Genomic DNA, 21,545 nt, shown 5'->3' with positions numbered 1-21,545 from the left:
CAGAAGGCTGCAGGGGGAACGAGGAGGAGCCGAACATCTTTATAGATTGCTGCAGTGTTCTGACCTAGACATGGGAGCGGGTACCTGTCAAAACCAGGTTCCAGCTCCCCCCTCCCCCCAAAAAGTGCCAAATGTGTCAGCGGAGGGGGCAGGATGCAAACAAGCAGAACTTCCCCTTTAAAGGAGAAGTACAGCCAAAGCTTGTTTGGCTGTACTTCTCCTGTGTGTCACATGAGTGCAGTTCGTTATGCAATCCTGTGACCTGTTTTCAGTAGACAGCGGGTTGAAGCCCGCTGTTGGCTGATGTCAGAGCCAGTTCAGGCTCGGGCAAGATTGTGACCATATGGTCGGGATCCACCAACATGCCTAGACTGGCACCTGGCTCAGGCCACTCCTGCCCCCTCTACAGCTCAGCGCTCTAGTGAGCACGGGGCAGTGCAGAGAGCTGTGAGAACTGAGCGATCAGTGGTGTTTGATCGCTCGGTTCTCAGTGTTAGATCCGGCAGGGGACAGATGCAGTATTGGACCAAGTTTAAAGCGCTGTTCCACCCGCAAATTTTATTTATTTTTTTTAACAGTCAGCAGCTACAAATACTGTAGCTGCTGACTTTTAGGAAGGACACTTACCTGTCCAGGGAGCCCGCGATGTTGGCCCCCCTAAGGCCGATCCGTCCATCAGATCGGGTGCAGGTACCACCATTCTAATTAAGGTAAACTGGCAGTGGAGCCTTGCAGCTTCACAGCTTGTTTCCTACTGCACATGCGTGAGTCGTGCGGCGCTTTGTGAATGGCCAGCTGTCTTCTGGGACACACACAGGTCCCAGAAGACAGCGGGGGGGGGCTCGCCGCACAAGAGGATATGACGTCCTGCGCCGCAGACTGGATGGATCGGAAGTACAAGCTGTACTTCAAAAAAAGGTACTATAGAAAAAGAAAAAAAACATTTTTACTATCCAAAAATGAGGGGTGGAGAGGTTTAAAATCACCTCAAAAGTGGGTGGAACTCCGCTTTAATGAGCTGAAAGTAGACCTATGTGGCTCAGATCCAAGGTTAACAAAGCCATAAAGCATAAAAGTGTATTTAAAAATATAAAAATGAAGGAATATGATCCTCCATTAAAACATTACAAAGACTGTAAAAAAAAAATGTTAAAAACAATGAAGACTGCAAAACTTCAAAACAAACATCAGGTTTGCGAAAGTAAGACAAACCTTTAAAAAAAATTCTTCAAATCTATTATAATAAACTGTAAAAAGGTCAGGTCTGAGTATTTAAGTCCTTTACAACATAACTTGGGGTGGTGACTGGGGGACAAAGGGCTTTTTCACACCAGTGGCCAGGGGCAGTAAAAACAGACAGCTGGGCCGCAGTTTTGCTGCCCACTGGAATTCTAATGGGCTTTTTCAGTTTAACAGTTGGCACCATCTGTCAAAATAGCCTGTTGAGATCAACTGGGACACACTGCAACACTAGGCTCGCAGTTGTGGCACAGTATCACAATATAAAACTGTCATTCGGCGATTCGAAAAAGTAAAAAAAAGTACATTTTAAAAAAAAAGGCGTCGGGAGGTGGCATTAGTGCCTGCCAGCTGCTGCTATACTGCCCTCTTCAGAAGGGGGTAAGCCTTGCCGCCTGTCTGAAAGAGCCAAAAGAGAAGGTAGATTTTATTAAATACCTTCTTCATCTTTGTATACAAAGGAAAATGAGGGAGCTGATTTCCATAATGGAGATAATTAGTGACATAGCTCTAAAACAACTGCACGGCTCAAAAACCTTTAGACAACATTAAGGTAAATACAGCATCTGGACCAATGGCTTGCACCCAAGTGCCCTCAAAGAGTTGAGCTCTGTTATTGCAAAGCCGTTGCTTCTACTTTTTAGAGACTCTGGTCTTGTGCCAGTCAAGTGGTACTGAGCCAATGTAATGCCTATATTTAACCCTTTCATGACTAAGCCTATTTTTAAAATTTGGTGTTTACAAGTTAAAATCCGTATTTTTTGCTAGAAAATTACTTAGAGTCCCCAAACATTATATATATATATTTTAGCAGAGAATCTAGAAAATAAAATGGCGATTGTTGCAATATTTTATGTCACAGGGTATTTGTGCAGCGTGTGACATAGGCGACGCTTTAAATTTTTTTTACGGTTACCAGGTTAGAGTTACAGAGGAGGTCTAGGGCTAGAATTATTGCTCCCGCTCTGACGATCACGGCGATACCTCACATGTGTGATTTAAACACCTACATATGTGAGCGCGACTTCCATATGCGTTTTCTTTGCTGCGCAAGCTCAGGGGGACAGGGGCGCTTAAAAAAAAAAACATTTTTTTAATTTATTTTTTGTTTTTATATTAACTGTGTTTTAAAAAAAAAAAATTTTTTCATCACTTTTATTGCTGTCACAAGGAATGTAAACATCCCTTGTGACAGTAATAGATGGTGACAGGTACTCTTTATGGAGGGATCTAGGGTCTAAAAGACCCCCGATCCCTCCTTTGCACTTCAAAGTATTCAGATCGCCGTTTTTGGGCGATTCTGAATGCTGTATATTTTTTTAAAACCGGCGTCATTGGCAGCCGAGTAAACGGGAAGTGACGTCATGACGTTGCTCCCGTGTGTACTATTAGGCGCCTGGAATGTAGCCGCTCACGGCTTCGTTCCAGTCTGTCCCCAGCTGCCAGTGGTGGCCGATTGGTCATCGGGTCTCCCGATGGAACGGGAGGCCCAGTAAGAGCGGCGGGAGGCAGCGGCAGGGGGGGGGATGTCCCCTCCCGCTCCTCCGGTTTAACAGCTGAGCGGCTTTTAGCCGCATCGGTTGTTATACCCGGAAAGCCAATCGCTAGCTCTACAAAACGGTACTGGAATGATGCCTGCAGCTGCGGGCATCATCCCGGTATAACCCCCGGTAGCTGAGTACACACATCTGCGTACGCTCGGTGGGAAGGGTTAAAAAAAAGGATAAAAGCCTTTACCAAGTAACTACAGACCAGTTAATTTAACTTGTATAGCCTGGAAGAAACTCAAACTTTTGATTTAAAAAAAAAAATGGTCTTTGCTAGAAAATAAGAATTCACAAAAGACAAAAGTTGTCAAACAAATCTCCTTTCTTTTTATGAAGATGTAAGCAAAAACGTAGATGGAGTGGCTGTGGATATAGCATACCTGGACTTTGCAAAAGTGTTTTTCACACAAAGTTCTTCACACACTGCTAATGTGTAAGGTAAAGTCTAGAGCATGGGTCTTCAAATTATGGCCCTCCAGTTGTTCAGGAACTACAATTCCCATCATGTCTAGTCATGTCTGTGAATGTCAGAGTTTTACAATGCTTCATGAGACGTGTAGTTCTTCAACAGCTGGACGGCCGTAGTTTGAAGATCCCTGGTCTAGAGGCTTGGAAAATTTAATTTGTAAATGGGTAGAAAACCTGACTATTATTCAGAGAGTAGTGGTTGATTCATATTCTGAATGGTCGAAGGTCATTAGTAGTATACCTCAAGGTTCGGTTGGGACCCTTACCATATTTAAAAATGATGATAAAGTGTTTCGGACTAAAAGTACCATTTCAGTGTTTGTAGATAACATAAGGCTCTGTAGTGGAATAACGTCCTTACAGGTTTTCTCCAACTTACAGGCAGATCTTGAAGCTAGGTACACACTAATGCCGTGTACACACAAGCGGAATGTCCGACAGAAAAAGTCTGATGGGAGCTTTTGATCGTATATTCCAATCGTGTGTATGCCCCATCAGACTTTTTACAGCGAAAATTCTGATGGACCTAGAAAGAGAACATGTTCTAAATTTTTCTAACAGAACCAATTCCTATTGGGAAAACCGCTTGTCTGTATGCTGTTCCGACTTTCCAAAAAGATGCATGCTCTAAAGAAAGTACGAGACGGAAGCTATTGGCTACTGGCTATTGAACTTCCGTTTTCTAGTTCCGTCGTACGCGTTGTATGTCACCGCGTTTTGGGCGTTCGGAATTTGGTGTGAACGTGTGTATGCAAGACAGCTTGAGCGGAAAAACCTTCAGAGTTTATTCTGATGGGAAAACCGGTTGTGTTTACAGGACATAACAGTTTTTTTGGTTTTTGTTTTTTTTTTTTTTGTTTTTTTGGGTTTTTTTTGTTCAATTCAATGGGCTGAGTGAAAAAAAAAAAAAAAAAAGGTGCTTGAGAGGAGCTCACTGTACTTAACTATCTGTTAGCACAGTGATCTCCCCGCTGAGCTATTGTGCTCTGAGAGGGAGCCATTGGCTGCCAGCACTGACTGGATGCCGATCAGCAGATTTTTTTTTTTTTCGGTCATGCCACTTCGACAGAAGCTGGACAAGCTGCCGTACACATGGGCCAAATGTCTGGTTTTTGTTGAACCGGCTGATATTTGGCCCTTGTGTATAGCTTAAAAAAAAAAAAAAGTTATAAACCTTAAACCTCAAACCTTGCCTCTATCCAAAGATATGAAATTTCTCTCTGCTGCCTGGTTTTTATGTTATCTGCATGAGTCACGTCTGACTGCCTTTCCCTGACACCAAGAGAAAAAAGGTGGTGGTGGTGGAGGGGGGGGGGGGTTAGCTCCAGCACACAGCCTGTGATAGACAGCCACAACTGTGCTTGTTTTCTGTGTGGTGTGTGAAGGGGGGGGTGTGTCCCTTCCCTCCTGTCAGGCTCAAGGTTCTTCTCCCTTAGCTGTGCAGTGTGTGAATTCAGACCCCTGCCCCTGCTTTGAGATGCTGAGATTTTTGTCTGGATGGATGCTGGATTTTATTCTGGGTTTATATATATATGTGTGTGTGTATAGGTTTTCAACCACTTTAATGCACTGATTGGGTGGCTATGTGGAAAGGAGGTTTAATGTTAATAAATTTAAAAAAATGCACTTGGGGGCTAAAACATGCATGCATTATACATTCTAGGAAAACAGCTGGGGAAGTGAATTGTGGAGAAGGATCTGGGTGTTTTGGTAGATCATAGACTCTTGTAGTAAAAGAGATATAGGTTCCAGAGAGAAATCATTTTTCCCTGTGCAAATCATTAGTAAGAAAAGGCCTCATCTGGAATATGCAGTTCAGTTTTTGGCACCAGTTCACTAAAAGGATATCAGGGAACTGGAGAAAGTGCAGAGAAGGGCAACCAAACTGATGAAAGGCATGGAGGAGCTCAGCTATGAGAAAAGATTAACTGGACGTAATTTATTCTTAGGCCCCTTTCACACAGGGCGGATTCCATTATGATCAGCAGGGTGTCTGTGAGCTGATCACCCTGCTGATCGGAGCAGAGCGGGTGGATGTCCACTCAGTATCTGCAGAGCGGACACAGGCAGAGCCTTTTCTGCCCTATAGAAAGCCTGGAGAAACCTGACTCTGCTGCCCATGTACACCCGGCTACCTCGTATCCGCTCTGTCTGACTCATAGTGATAACAGAAGAATGGGACAGCAGAAAGAAATCATACTTGGTGCTCTAGATTGAGACAATTACACACTATAGGGGGGGTATGCTTTGTTCATATTTCATGTCTGAGGTTTACAATCACTTTGATGCCTCCTACACCCTATGAGGATTTTTTTTTTTCATTCAACCCAGCAGGCTGAACAAAAAAAAATGAGGAGCTTGCTGTACTAACTATGCAATGTTAGTACAGCGATCTCCCCGCTGTTCTGAGGTGGGGGACTGCCCAGGTGCAATTTTCTTCCATGGCACTGTGTCTGCAGAGAATTTTTGATTTCTGATGATGTGACTGTACAATGTATATGTAAACCACTGCGTAAATTGACAGCGCTATATAAGTAACTGAAATAAAATAAATAATAGCATACCCTAGAAGTAGCTGTTTACTTTTGGATTGTTTCTGTCTTCTAGATACTTCACCATAGCCATATGAACTGGAGTTAGGAAGTGTTCGTGTCCATTTTCTAAAGGATTTTGGGGGGGGGGGGGGGGGTTAATGCATCAGAAGATCAAGTTACAATAGTTTGACAGAATTTTTTTACAACCCCACTATATAATATATATATATTCACGGGGACGGAAAGTATTCAGACCCCCTTAAATTGTTCACTCTTTGTTATATTGCAGCCATTTGCTAAAGTTCATTTTTTTTCCTCAATGTACACACAGCACCCCATATTGACAGAAAAACACAGAATTGTTGACATTTTTGCAGATTTTTAAAAAAAGAAAAACTGAAATATCACATGGTCCTAAGTATTCAGACCCTTTGCTCAGTATTTAGTAGAAGCACCCTTTTGATCTAATACAGCCATGAGTCTTTTTGGGAAAGATGCAACAAGTTTTTCACACCTGGATTTGGGGATCCTCTGCCATTCCTCCTTGCAGATCCTCTCCAGTTCTGTCAGGTTGGATGGTAAACGTTGGTGGACAGCCATTTTTAGGTCTCTCCAGAGATGCTCAATTGGATTTAAGTCAGGGCTCTGGCTGGGCCAGTCAAGAACAGTCACGGAGTTGTTGTGAAGCCACTCCTTCGTTATTTTACCTGTGTGCTTAGGGTCATTGTCTTGTTGCAAGGTAAACCTTTGGCCCAGTCTGAGGTCCTGAGCACTCTGGAGAAGGTTTTCGTCCAGGATATCTCTGTACTGGGCCGCATTCATCTTTCCCTCGATTGCAACCAATCGTCCTGTCCCTGCAGCTGAAAAACACCCCTAAAGCATGATGCTGCCACCACCATGCTTCACTGTTGAGAATGTATTGGACAGGTGATGAGCAGTGCCTGGGTTTTCTCCACACATACCGCTTAGAATTAAGGCCAAAAAGTTCTATCTTGGTCTCATCAGACCAAAGAATCTTATTTCTCACCATCTTGGAGTCCTTCAGGTGTTTTTTAGTAAACTCCATGCGGGCTTTCATGTGTCTTGCACTGAGGAGAGGCTTCCGTCGAGCCACTCTGCCATAAAGCCCAGACTGGTGGAGGGCTGCAGTGATGGTTGACTTTCTACAACTTTCTCCCGACTGCATCTCTGGAGCTCAGCCACAGTGATCTTTGGGTTCTTCTTTACCTCTCTCACCAAGGCTCTTCTCCCCCGATAGCTCAGTTTGGCTGAACGGCCAGCTCTAGGAAGGGTTCTGGTCGTCCCAAACGTCTTCCATTTAAGGATTATGGAGGCCACTGTGCTCTTAGGAACCTTAAGTGCAGCAGAAATTTTTTTGTAACCTTGGCCAGATCTGTGCCTTGCCACAATTCTGTCTCTGAGCTCTTCAGGCAGTTTCTTTGATCTCATGATTCTCATTTGCTCTGATATGCGCTGTGAGCTGTAAGGTCTTATATAGACAGGTGTGTGGCTTTCCTAATCAAGTCCAATCAGTATAATCAAACACAGCTGGACTCAAATGAAGGTGTAGAACCATCTCAAGGATGATCAGAAGAAATGGACAGCACCTGAGTTAAATATGATTGTCACGGCAAAGGGTCTGAATACTTAGGACCATGTGATATTTCAGTTTTTCTTTTTTAATAAATCTGCAAAAATGTCAACATTTCTGTGTTTTTCTGCCAATATGGGGTGCTGTGTGTACATTAATGAGGAAAAAAAATGAACTTAAATGATTTTAGCAAATGGCTGCAATATAACAAAGAGTGAAAAATTTAAGGGGGTCTGAAAACTTTCCGTCCCCACGGTGTATATGTATATATATGTGTGTGTGTGTGTGTGTGTGTGTGTGTGTATATGTGTGTATATATATATATATATATATATATATATATATATATATATACACCCACCCAGTAACCCAAATCTCATATAAGCTTCAGAAAAAGTGCACTTATTCTCTTTTCCCTGTTGCCCTGATCTAAACTAAATCGCCCTCTATAAACGCTAACTTACCTTATTTGCATCCAACATGGCAAATCCCCCTGTCCTGGTCATGCCTCTGCTTTGCATCTGTGGGGGGGAAGGGTGGATAGGTTTAGGTCAATGCAAAGGGGCAAAAAGTATAAGTGTTTTTTTTGTCTGAAAGAGAATTATTCAAACTTTTAATGCCGTTTCTAAAGTCATTTTCATTATATTTAAATTTACAGATTTTCCTTTAAATACCTGGTGATGCTGCCATGAGGATTCTTGTGTAGGTTCTTGCTATAAAAGGTGGCTGAACTCTATCCTTGTTTCCTAATTGTGCTTCTGTGTTGTCCCCCTGCCACTGACCTTCTGATGACTACAAGTGACAATTTTAACAAAAATAAATACCTCAAACATCACACGGGCATGGTCCACTGTTGTCGCCATCAGGAAATAAGCCCTGAGAAATACCATACAGCCATTGAAGTGAATGTAGACAGGAAGGCTGCAAAGAGGCCGCAGGAGTTCAGTTGCAACAAAGGATTGAAAAAAATATGTACACAAGTATATTGTTAAAATTCAAAATGGCATTTGTTTATGGTACAGCAAACAAAGTCATGTTAGGGTTTACATCTACTTTAGTATGTATTTAGGATTTACCTGCACAAAAGACATTTCTTAGTCGTACAATATGGGACATAGACACTTTAATCATTGATCGGTTTATATGCTGCTACCTTCAGGTGTTTGGACAGATAAAAGAAGGCTGCAGGGACATACCCCTAAATAAGCCCTCCCACTCTTGGCTAACCTCAGGTGTTTGTTTTTTTTTTTGTTTTTTGTTTTTAAAGCATCCCTCGTTCTTTCTATTGAGAGAAGCTTACCCTTTTACTGTGGAGGCTTCTCCCTATATTTATTTTTCTTGGCGGGCCCACCATGCAATCTGTGGTTGCTTCTATGGCAGTTTGCCAGACGATTGCTGTCTATACTAAAATGCATGGTCCAAAATCCTAGTTCCATCCTAATAAATCACTTAGTCCAGGCACTTGTACTGTTTATTTATGACCCTATGCTACTGTGCAAATGGCTTGGTGGACACACTTTGCCAAATCTCCAGGATTTGGTCTTCTCTCCATCCATTTGCACAGGAGCCTTTGGCTTAGAGTAAACTGTTTGTTTAAAAAAACTCAGGTATGTATTCAGAACTCAAAGACCTTCATTTGCTCTCCATAGCCTCCAAATTCCTTTTTTTTTCTGTGAACCAACTTCCTGTTAGAGGGTGGCTATGTTAAGTCTCCATGGTTCCACTATATGTAGGAACATAGCCACACTCTCTTACTTGCTACTAAGATGGGCTAGGGACTGTGGCATGTGTAGTGTGTCTGTCTAGAACCATTCACATGACTGCAGCTAACATAAACTGCTTGTTCCAAATATACAGAAGTGAGGGGGCAAAGAAGAGGTTTGGGAGTTCAGAGAAGGTTACAAAGATGTAAAAAAAAACATAATAAGAAACAATTTCATGAAAAATAGTTCAAAGGACCATTTAGTGGAAGTATTTTGGATTTTTTTTTTTTTTTTTTAGACTAGGGCTATTGTTTAGTGTTGCTTGAAATGCTGGTCAGCTGAGCTTATATGCAAGTGCTCCTATCCCACTTTGGTTACTGGTTGATCACAAAGGCCTGTTGGATAAATAAATGAAGACGATTACATGGGGTAAGAGTACTTTTCTACCTAATAACAGGAAAGCCTGTTCCTCTATTGGTAGGGCTTCTACTACTGAGGTTAGGAAAGGTTCCTTTTATCACTCTGTCTTCCTATGCCAAATCAACAACCGAAACATACTTTTGTAAGAAGACATGGCCCTCCAAAGCAGCCAAAACTGGTTCCAAGGCTTCTTTCCAGTGATTAGGTGCCCCCATTTTCACACTCTGCCTTCTCCATGATTCATGCTCTCAAACTGGTCTCCTTTTCCATCATGGCATGCAGATCTGCTTGCTACTGTACTGTCCAGATTCTCTTGTCTCAAGGGTCATTATCCCCATACCAGCCAAAGAACACTTTCAAGGTTTCTACTCAAACTTGTTTGCGGTTCTTAAACCAAATTGAAGAGTCCTTTCTATTCTGGATATGAAGAATCCCAACTGCTAGGTCGTTCATTACTTTCCTCCTAGGGGATTTACTGGCCTCCCTAAATATCTGGAATGCTTACTTGCACATTCTCATTGTTCCGCCTACATCAGCTCTATCTGCATTTTGCAGTGGGCGATCCGTCTTAACAGTTTGTTGCTCTTCCCTTTTGGTCTGTCTAAAGCCCTGTTGGTTTTCACCAAGATGCCTACCCCTGGTTTTGGCTCTGCTCTATGCTAAAAGGATTAATGTTGTGGGGTATTGGTCATCCCTGTCCATGTCAGACAATGTCCAACAGAGTTCAGACTCTGCAAAGCTGTGGATCCTCAATCTGAGAAGGTTATCTCTGGATGCATCTCCCAGATACCCTTGGACATTCACAGTGGACATGCTAGTGACACCATAGGATCAGTTCAACCTGATTTTATGTCTTTTTGCCCTTCCAGAACCAACCTAGTCAGTTTTACGGGATCAAGTTGGAGGGCATTCTGATGATCCTCATTGCACCAAATTGTCCCAGGAGGATGCGGTAGTTGGACATCCTAAGATTCCTTGCAGATGCTTTGTGGGCCCGTCCAGATCTTTTGTTTCAAGGGCCAGTATGTCATCCTTCTTGATCGCTGGTTTTAACAGCATGTCTTTAGAAACGGGGGGACTATCAGACTCAGTCATCCCCACCCTCAGGAAGGCTAAGAATATGAGCTTATGCAAAGTCTGCCATCACACCTGAAAAACCCGTTTTGCTTGGTGTGAGTTGAGGAACTTTAATCCTAGAAAGTACTCCATGGGAAGTATTTTCTCTTTTCTCCAGTGTGGTCTGGGTAAGCATCTAGCCTTCAGTACCATCAAAGGATAACGCTAGGCCTTGGCTGTCCTGTTCAAGAGATCTTTGGCCCCTCGCTTCCTAGCTAAGGTTTAGTTCAAGATGTAGCACAAATCTTTCCCCCATACTCTTCTGTGCCCCCTTAGGGCTTTAATCTGGGTCTCTTGGCTTCAAAGAACTGCCTTTTCAAAGTTTTAAGAATATTTCCTTGCCTGAATTTAGTGATACCAAACACACACTGTTTAATTTACATTATCCATTCTCTTTCTGTATGTGTATGATGGCACTGTACTTCTTTAATAATAAAAAAAAAATCTAAGTACCTTTTTTCCCTAATCAATACTGGTCACATGTGCAAAATAAAAGTGTGTGTGTGTGTGTGTGTGTGTGTGTATGTATATGTATATGTATATATATATATATATAATAAATTTTTTTTTTTTTGGTGCGGGCGTATTTCTGCCAGTCACAGGCTTTATGTCCCTCCAGCCTGTGTCCTAGAATAACAGGGAGGTGAAGCCACCATCAATCAAGATGTAATATTCAGCCCCCATTGAGTTGAGCTGGTTAGTGGGCAGGTGGAGAGAGGGAGTGGGCTGTCATTTACTACTGTGTATAAGCCCACATGTGTGACTATAATCACATGGGCTACTCAGGGAAAATGCTTGGGGTAGAAAATACACTGAAAGCTGAGCATATGCAGATCTGCCACCACTGCTCTCCAAATTCCACAACTGCATTGGGGACATGGACAGAAAGGGGGGAGAGAGAACAGCAGGATCAACCAAGTTTTTTGCAGAATACAGAAAACAAATCCCATATTGAAAATATTTTCCCATGAAATACAGCATTTACTGGTTTTTAATGATCTGGGTTAAATGACACTTTAATCGCATGGTAACTTTTCTTGCTGCTTTCACCTCTGCAAGGTGAGTCTCTGAGTTAGTGCCCTTATCCTTCGGGGAACTATTTTTAGTGTTGCCCAAGTCCTCCTTCCTCACAAAGGTGGTCTCTTTTTTTTTCTGTCTTATTCAGAATATTGTCCTTCCTTATATCCTGCTCCAATCTCACGGAAACTTCTCTCCACTGTTTAGATGTAGTGCACACTGTGAGAATTTACAACACTGCTACTATTTCTTTTAGGCAACAGGATTCCCTCTTTGTACTTTCCTAGCTCCCCCTGCTTCTCACTCCACCATTGCTAGGTGGTTAAGACAAATTACCATTCACGCCTATGGGTTAAAGGATATGGTTATTTTCTTTCCTTATAAGGCACACTCTACCAGACATGGGCTTTTCATCATTGGGCATTATTTTCCCAGGTTTGCAAAGCTACCACTTGGGCTTCTGTTCACTTGTCTACGTTCTAACAGATGGACGTTTGAGTCTCCTCTGATGTTCCTTTCAGTTATAAGGTGCCACAAGCAGCTTTTTGAGTTTGTCAAGTCTTAGTTGATTTGTTATGTGGACTTGGTGGTGGTGTTTGCTATGTTCCCCATCCCTCAGTTGGATGTATTTGGACATCCCAGTCGTAGTGGGGAGATTCTATGTCCCAACTGTACAACAAAGAAAATAGGATTTCTGACTTGCCAGTAAAATTCATCTTCTGGAGTACAGTATATGGCACTGTACCCTCTCCTCTGTTCTTGTGTTTTCCATATTGCTTGTTACAAAACTGGGGCTAGCTGGGAGTGGGAGAGGTAACCTTGAGGGATGTCCCTGCAACTTTTTTTGTTGCCAGCGACCAATCGCCAGGTAACTGCATAAGGGCCCTTTCACATGGGCATTTCAACGACCTCCACCTTCCAGTTTTTCAGGCAGATCTGAACGTAAGCTTCATGTTGCTCTATTGGTAGATGCAGTCCTCCTTGTCTCGCTAAGCCAATGGGGTTGGTTTACTAAGGCAGGTGCATTCGTTAGTACAGTCACTGTAGATCTGAGGGGAAGATCTGAAATCAGGGCTCTGCTGCTTTCTATCATCTAATCATGTGCAAGCAAAAATTTGGTTATTTTACTTTACTTGCATGTCCCCCTTAGATTAACAGCGACTGCACTTACAATAGAGAGAACAGACCCTGCAGAGCTTTGATTGGATCCTTAATCTGAGGAAGCCGCTCTCTGCAATAGGCATGTGGCCATTTACATCTGATTACGAACGAGTCTGTTTAGGTCCAAAAAAAGAAAAAAATGTAAAAGTTCTGTGTCCTTTTTTTCATTTTTTTTTTTTTTTTTGTACATAAATGTGACGGACCGAAGGTAAAAGGATGTAAACGGACACGCATACATTTACACCCATCTGCCTATAGAGGCCTAATGAGTGGTTCTAAAGGCAGAAGGTTTTTTACCCTAAAGTGGAAATCCAGGCAAAAACTAAATAACTCTAAACCTTCTCTGTGCCACATTCTAAACCTAATCTATCTAACCCGGTAAAGCAAAAAATCACTGTACTTGCCCATTCTGCAGCCCATCCGGTCCGGTTTCCATCGGCCGAAGCTGTGTGCAGCAGTGGACCAACAACGGCTGTGAAATGGCTGTGAAGTGACGTCACAAATAGACTTACTATGGGACTCCCATTGTCCGCTGCCTCTCCTGCACCGCCTCCACACTGAAGCCACCACTGATGCTGGGACCAGACCGGATCGACTGCAGAATGCTTTACAGGGTTTAGAATGTGGCAGAGAGCAGGTTTAGCGTTAGTTATGTTTTGCCTGAACTTCCACTTTAATGCATAAACCTTCTGGGTGCAGCCCCCCTCCCCAGCTGCCCCAGCTTACCGGAGCCCCATCTCGATCCAGTGAGGTGCATGAGAGCAGCGTCTCTCCCGGCTCTCTCTCACAGGGGACAATGTCCATTCACAGGACCGCTGCTCAGGAGCGAGGCTGTTTGAGCGCCCCAATAGCAAGCACTCGGCAGGGAGGAGGAGCCAGGACCACTGGAGGGGGGACCCAAAAAGAGGATCGAGGCTGCTCTGTGCAAAACCATTGCACAGAAAAGGTAAGTATAACATGTTTGTTTTTGTTGTGTGTGTGTTTTTTTTTTTTTTTTTTAAATCACAACCTTTACAATCACTTTAAGCTCTGGCAGGAAGCTGAATGGACGTGGATGTAATTAAAGTGGCATGTATATCTGTTCACGGATCCTCTGCTTATCAGAATGTAGGATCTCTGTATGAAAGGGCCCTAACCCACTTCTATTGATTGAAGTGTCCCATACTGCAAGGGATTTTGCTGTTTAAAGCAAAAATCCTAGTTTAGTCCGGAACATCAAATATACATACATTCCAATTAAAGTCTTAATATAAACTGGCACTTTCTAATGTAAACTGGCAACCGTGATTCAGAATTTTTCCCTAGGAAAAGTATCTGTAAAAACAAACTCAGTAAATCAAGCATAATAGAATAGTCATAACTTGGATCAAACTGACTAAGGCCTTTCCGTGCCATAAATACGGTTACTGACAAAACCTTTTTCTATAAATAATTCACCTGATTTTTTAATGTTTAGCTTTGCTGGTCCTTGTTCTGCCACTGTAGTCTCTACCTGCACCCTATATTTCTCTGTAATGTACACTTTACTTCTGTTTCCATCCAATCTCATTACCTTCTGCACGTTTTTCCAGCTGCAGTAACTGGTGTTGAATTATTTAGCTTTTTACAACAATAAACTTAACAGATTGAATCGCTATGTACAAGTTTTATTGGTATGCGCACAAGTAGACATCAGAACAGTAAGCATGAGCCATGATGATCTTAGAACTGATACAGGTGTATGGGATTCAAAAAAATAACTGAAGTGTTTGGGTTCTATGTAGAACTATTTTCAGATTCCAACAAATTGTATGCAGAATTCACATTTTTCTAACTGGATTTATTTGGAAAAATGTGTGAAAACATTTGCCACAACACACGTTACATGTATCGGTGTGCTGTGTTGCCATTTACTTTAATTGGCAGCCCAATGCACTAAGACCATTCAGCTTTGATACAGTGAAAGGCAATGCACAGTAAACCAATACTAATGCCCTGTACACACGGAAAATGTGTGATAGAACCTTGTTGTTGGAAATTCCGACCATGTGTGGGCTCCATCACACATTTTCCATCGAAATTTCCGACACACAGTTTGAGAGCTTGCAATAAAATTTTCCGACAACAAAATCCGTTGTCGGAAATTCTGATCGTGTGTACACAAATCCGACGCACAAAGTGACACACATGCTCAAAATAAATTAAGAGACGAAAGCCATTGGCTACTGCCCTGTTTATAGTCCTGACGTACGTGTTTTACGTCACTGCGTTCAGAACGATCGGATTTTCCGACAACTTTGTGTGACCGTGTGTATGCAAGACAAGTTCGAGCCAACATCCGTCAGAAAAAATCCATGGATTTTGTTGTCGGAATGTCCGACCGTGTGTACAGGGCATAAGTGTCATGGTGTACATTGTTGCAAAAAATAGTGCCCAGCCTGATAAATCGACCCCTGTGTGTTGTCCATAGCAACTGGCTTTGTTTTTAATTTTTTGTTCTACTTTACAATTACTGTTGCTAGGATCTGGTTACTAAAGACAGCTTTGTTTATACATTACAGTGCTTACTCTTGTCTTTAGTGTGAGGCAGGTTCAGACACTTGCCAGGGCTATACTGCTGCCAATGACCCCGGGGAAGGGTGGGGATTTGCTAATTTTCCCATGTAGTCAGCCTGGAATGCTGCTTGCTGCACTCATTTGTCACTGGCACCCTAGTGGATGCTCCATAGGAATATATGAAGAATGCACACCAGAAGAGAAGTGAGAAGCGTTGGTGGGGGAAGTTGCGTCACCTGGGCTTTGGATAGCAATATAGATCCAGGATCTTGTACTGCCCTACTCCAACCAAAATTTTAAAAAAATGTATGTAGATGGTAAAATAAATATAATACAGTTAACCAAAATAAAATGGATTTAAACCTATTTAAAGTTACCCTAACTTTCTGCGTCCAGACCTGCTCATCCATCCCCATACGAATGCAAACGCATGGATGTGGGATGACACCCATACAGTGACAGCCTGATGGGTGTACACAAACACCTGTCACTCCCTGCAGCATACACATACGCTCCTCACACTGTACGGTCCTTTGCACCCATGTTCTCTGGCCCTGCCACATCTTCTCTCTGAAATGTATTATGCAATGCCATGACAAGGCAGGAATGATCATCTGTTTTGGTACATTATACAGTATCTCTTGCTAACAGAAGGCAAGATGTACTACAACACAGCTTAAAAAAATAAAAAAGAGAAGGTATTAAGGGACCAGAATGTGTACTAGCAGTAGCAATGTTTTTCAACTTTAGTTCTCAAGTATCCAAGAGGTCTGATGTCCTTTATATAACACAGTTGTTATTAATGTTCACTCCAGCAATACTGACTGAATCGCCTGAGTAAGGTAGTAAAGGAAGTCCTGAAATTAATCTGTAATTTCTGTAAAACACAATCCTAATTTTAATGGTCTAATAATAAATGTAACCCATTTTTTTCTATTAAAAAAGTTATGCCCTTGATTGAATACATTTATGATTACAAAAACCTTGTCTGCAGCTCTTCAGATTAGCAGAAGGCAGAGAATTTCAATGTGAACTACATTGAGGAGTGCATAGGAAGCTCCAGCAGATCTGTATGAATATTCACATTGATTGAGAACGCCAATTCACTAGATTGGCTATTCTCAGCTGCTGATAGTACAAGGCTGTCTAATGAAAACCATTCATTAATTAATTCTTGCATTTTAGATTTGTTGAAGACTTAAAATAGATTTGTTGTAGCCATGAGCGCCCCTTTGTTCTAAGAAGGCATATCCATTAAAAATATGCTACTGTTTACCCTTTCCTTTTCATACCGTTACATTTAGTATAAATGATCTAGGCTGCATATAAATGTTTTCTTAAATTGAATAGTGGCTAAAAATGGGGCTTCTATGTGCTCACAAGTGGCTCTACATGTGCATAGATAGCTTAGCTGGGTGCGGTGCTGTGCAAACTATGTAGATCCTGCTTTGATCCAACTCCTAACTCCAAATGCGATCCATTAAAAGTAAACAACAATTTAATATTTCCTAAAGTTTGGACATTTTTAAACCAATGATTTTCCTTTTTAACAAACATTTATTACAGGATGCACCCATACCACTGGTTTTTAGGAAGCAATAGCAGTAGTTGTTGCTTTTGTGACTATTTTTGAATCTTCATGTGACCCCGTCCGAGGAGAGGGGAGCCCCCAACTCTTCAGTTGTGTGTGCAGTTTAACCTTGAGCTATTCAGCTCAGTAAGCAGGTTAAAGCTGTTAAGGGTGGCTTACTATACACATAAAAAGATGCTTCATTTAGGAAATAGTATACATTACTTTTAACATACATATACAGCCAAAACTTTTTTTTTTTATAAAGTGGGAAAGGGTTAAAACCTCTGTGGTGTTTTACTGCTGTTCTGGGCTCTGCTGGAGAGATTTGCCCTTTTTCCCAGTGAGAATGGTTTAATCAGACCAGAAGCAAAGAAAAATCTGCAACAGAGATAGCAATAAAAGCTGATGGGTTCTAGCTTTCCCCTTCCATAACTAAAAAATGTTTGCTTCTGTCTCTGGTTAAGCTTTTGTCACTGGGACAGGAAGTGAAGGGGATATCTCTAACATCCATCCCAGACGGGAGCAAAAATGGGGGTTCCTTTTCTTCCCAACACTATCCAACACTAAAAAAAAAAGTTTGGCCTGGACGTATAGGTTGATGTGTACAAAATAAAAATACTAAAGAGATTTATTTTAATTAACATGACTTTTTGCAAAAGTTCCTTAATTCATGATAATTCAGATACACACAGAATGGTATTTTACACATGCTGGACAGAAATAAGAGGATCAAGCCACGACCGGAGAGGTTCCAGAATTGCAAGGACTACTTTGACCTAGTGATCACCTGCGAGGAAAGAGTGTATGATCAAGTAGTAGAAGGTAAGAATTTTTTTTTTTTTTTTGATGTTACATGCATAGAAAGGCTTAAAGTTCTGTATTTTAGTTGAGATTGGACATTATAAACTTGCACTGATTTCCTATTATCACCACGATCAAACAAACTTACTCAGAACAGATATACTGTATTAGTTTTGGTTGGTTGCTGAAGACCTCAATGGCAGAATTCCAGAATGTTCAGCTCCTCCACCACCAGAATGCCTAACAAGTCCAAAATTTGATATTCTGCTGGTCCTGCCTTCTCTAGAACGTAAAATAAATGGAGCGTGACATAGATGAAGTAGGTGGAGCTGGGAACTCTGATACTAAAGTCCCTGAATTTGGGGTGGAGGGTGACTGAACTCGCCAGCATAATCTCAAATGTGAACAATAATTTTTTCAGGCAGCCTTTGCTTATAACCTCAATCATAAATTGACCTGGTAGAAAGCAAAGCCAAGTCGCTCCAGGTGAGAGCAATCTCACGGTGCAGGTCCAGTCCGCAATCGGGATAGGGGCCACTGGAACAGGAAAAGGTTTGACCGCACTCAAGGGTTTGAAGTAAAAGTGAAGACTATTGAAGCTAAAAATCATTAGACAACATCGTAGACATCATGACATCAGTGCAGACCTGGCAGAGATTAACGTGATTCAGGAATTGGAATTCGCTTAGTCATATGACTAAGCGAATTCCAATTCCTGAAACGCGTTAATCTCTGCCAGGTCTGCATTGATGTCATGATGTCTACGATGTTGTCTGATGATTTTTAGCTTCAATAAGGTCTTCACTTTTGCTTCAAACCTTTTCCTGTTTAAATAAATTGACCTGGACTGACAGTGTAGGTCAACAGTTTGTAGTCAATGACAACTAAATAAATGGAATTCCCTAGAGAATTATGCCGAAGCAGGCACCACAAGATTCTTTCTATTACCTTTTGTCAGTCAGAGGAGCACCTTCTGTAAATCTCTCCGCAGCATGCTTCACTTAGCTTCTTAGAAGCTCACTATTTAAAGGTAAACTTGCCATACACCTATAGATTTCTCTCGTTCATCTAGATTCCAGTATCCATGCTAAACAACGTGGATAGAGGAATATTGGCTTATATGCTATTGTATTCAGTAGTTTAGGCCTGCTTTTTCGACAAAAGTTGAGCAAAGGACTTTTGTAAAGTGAAGGGGTGCTGACAAGGCCAGGCACAGCTCAAATTTTGGCCAGAATTTGAACGGTGTATGATCTCCTTAAGTCCTACCACCCACCATGCTCTTGTCCAGTTGTCTCCAAACTGTGGCCCAGGGGCCAAATGTGGCCTTTGCTTGCTTTTTATGGGGCACTATTTTCGTCCACTAATACCAATGGGGCATAATCCCCCTATCCCCCCACACTGACAATTCCTCCCAAATGACACCAATGATGGGGCACAATTCCTCCCAATCACACCAGAGATGGGGTCCAATTACACCAACAATGTGGAGCTTTTCCTCCCACTGACACCAAAGATGGAGCATTGTTTATTCCCACTGACGTTGGGACCCCTCAATGCCCACAGTCCAACCTCCATAATGTCTGAAGGACAGTAAACTGGCCCTTTGTTTAGAAAGTTTGGAGACCCCTGCTCTTGTCCCCAGAGAATACATGTATTAGCAACTGAGACAGTCTTATTGGACTAGGGAATTCCATTTGGTCTGGCTTTTTTGGTAGCTGGACTCCTTATTAAAGCTCATTTCAAAGAGGCACACAGAGGAGCCTTTTCTGGCTAAGATTGCTATGAATCATTCAGTCAGGGGAGGGTGATCAAACTGCATTGAGAGAGAGAGGAACTGTAAAGCAAAGCCAAAGGGAACCATTTCTAAAGTTGAAGTAGATCCTGCACACCCAGGTTTTTTAGCAGATTTTATTTATTACAAGTATTTATAGAGTTCTGACAATTTGTACATTGCTTTACGTTTATTGTACATTCACATCAGTCTCTGCCTTCAAAGAACTTACAATCTCAAATTTCTAGTCCTGGTGACAAATGCCTTCTGGGACAGGAAGTAGGGGGAATGAAGATAGAAAGCAAGGAAAACTTTTTTTTTTTTTTTCTTTTTTTTTTACAAGAACATTTTCGCAAGCACAAAAAATACCTGCTGATCTAGCTAAATTCAGTGATTGTGTCGCTTCATGTGAGCTTAACTTATTTTCCTTCACTAAACTATAAATCCCCCTCCCCATAACATAGATAAAGGAAGTCTGAAGTCCAGCCTGGGTGGCTTCCATGACTTCATATGTACAGTACAGTAATGCTGGGGACAGCCACACATGGATCAAACATCAAACGGTTCTTGCTAAACCAGCCAAATTTCGATCCATCTATAGCCAGCTTTAGTAAGCTGTTACTGGCAGGATCACCAGTTTAAACACCAATTCCAGGTATGGATATTTTTACATAGTACATTGGTACAGCTTTTATCAATGTAATGCGGGAATACCATACTCGTGGGACCCGCCTGCAAATTGTAAATCTCTGTATTGGGCACCACTACTCCAGTAATCTCCTTAGCTTAGGGTCCCTTGCTGAGCAGCTGCCATTCCACTTTGGCCAGGTATGGAGAATGCATAATTACATTGGTCCAAGCTGGACCAATGTAACTAAAAAATGGCATACCTAGAATTCTTCTTTAAAATAAAGGGGGAAGAGCCTGAAAAAAGAAAACCATTGCAGCTACCACATCAAGGACTGGCAAGTTGCAATTTTATTATTTTTTTTTTTTTTTTTAGGTATAGATACGCTCTAAATTGCTGGTGTTTGTTTTTTTTTTGTTTTCTTTTTCTTTCTATGGTTCACTATTCCGTCTTGCAAATGCCATGCTCAGCACTGCTGAGTGATTGCTGTGTTGTAATGCTGTATGTTTATTTTTTGTCTCCTTTACAGACCTGAACTCTAGAGAACAAGAAACGTGCCAACCAGTACATGTCATAAATGTTGATATTCAAGATAACCATGAAGAAGCCACATTAGGAGCCTTCTTAATTTGTGAACTTTGCCAATGTGTAAGTTTGTACATATTAATTTGGTGCACTGTAGCACATTTCATTAAATGTAGAAATGGCATATACACGTGGCTGCCCAGCTTTATATCTCAAGCTGCTCTAAAATTCTAGTCCTCCAAGCTGGATCGTCCTTCAAGCCGGATCATCTTCAAAGCACCCTAAAGCAGCAGCCTAGGGCCTGGTAGATGTTATTGGGCTCAGCTACAACCTTCTGGCTCCTGCAGTAAACCGGGGGAATAGCGCAATTGGAAAAAGCTGTGGACCTTACAGAAGTAGAAAGGAAAAATTGGCTTAATTGCGCAAAAAGAGAAAGGGGAACCATAAAGAAAAACCGCCTCAAGTGTCTTTGTAGAAATCCAGGATCAAAAAGTCCCACTATGCAATGGCTGCAGCTCTTCTGACAGAGTAGTGAATGTTCTCTGTGCACTGTAAGACAATTAAGAAAACAGAAGGCGCCTACATCTAAGTGTAGTGTTTTATTAAAAACTGTAAAGGTTTAAAATACACTCACAAAGGTAGAAGCAAATGGGCACATCAAACAGTCCTGTGGAAACTCACAGGCGCCATTCTGCTACACTTGGCCGCCTTCCTGCCGAACTCTGTGAGTGTCCACAGAACTGTTTGATGTTCCCATTTGCTTCTACGTTTTGTCAGTGTATTTTAAACTCTTTTTTTTTTTTTTTTTACAGTTTTTAATAAAACACTACACTTAGATGGTGGCACCTTCTGTTTTCTTAATTGTCTTACAAAGCCGTGGACCTGCCTATCACTTCACGAAGGAGGTTGTGCTTTT

General features: G+C 41.8%; 1 protein-coding gene across 1 annotated transcript in view; it reads left to right on the top strand.

The window, feature by feature from the left end:
- The window catches only part of SSU72 (SSU72 homolog, RNA polymerase II CTD phosphatase), a 99,232-nt gene that overhangs the window by 66,091 nt on the left and 11,596 nt on the right, over window positions 1–21,545 (top strand). The window contains exons 3-4 of the mRNA XM_073602895.1: window positions 17,587–17,726; window positions 20,634–20,752. Of these exons, the coding sequence (XP_073458996.1) occupies window positions 17,587–17,726; window positions 20,634–20,752 (259 nt within the window). The remainder of the gene's footprint in view (window positions 1–17,586; window positions 17,727–20,633; window positions 20,753–21,545) is intronic.

Source organism: Aquarana catesbeiana, linkage group LG10 (genome assembly GCF_042186555.1).
Source record: "Aquarana catesbeiana isolate 2022-GZ linkage group LG10, ASM4218655v1, whole genome shotgun sequence".
Taxonomy (NCBI): Eukaryota; Metazoa; Chordata; class Amphibia; order Anura; family Ranidae; genus Aquarana; species Aquarana catesbeiana.
Note: the sequence above shows the minus strand (reverse complement) of the source record. Positions and strands in the feature narration are given on the sequence as shown.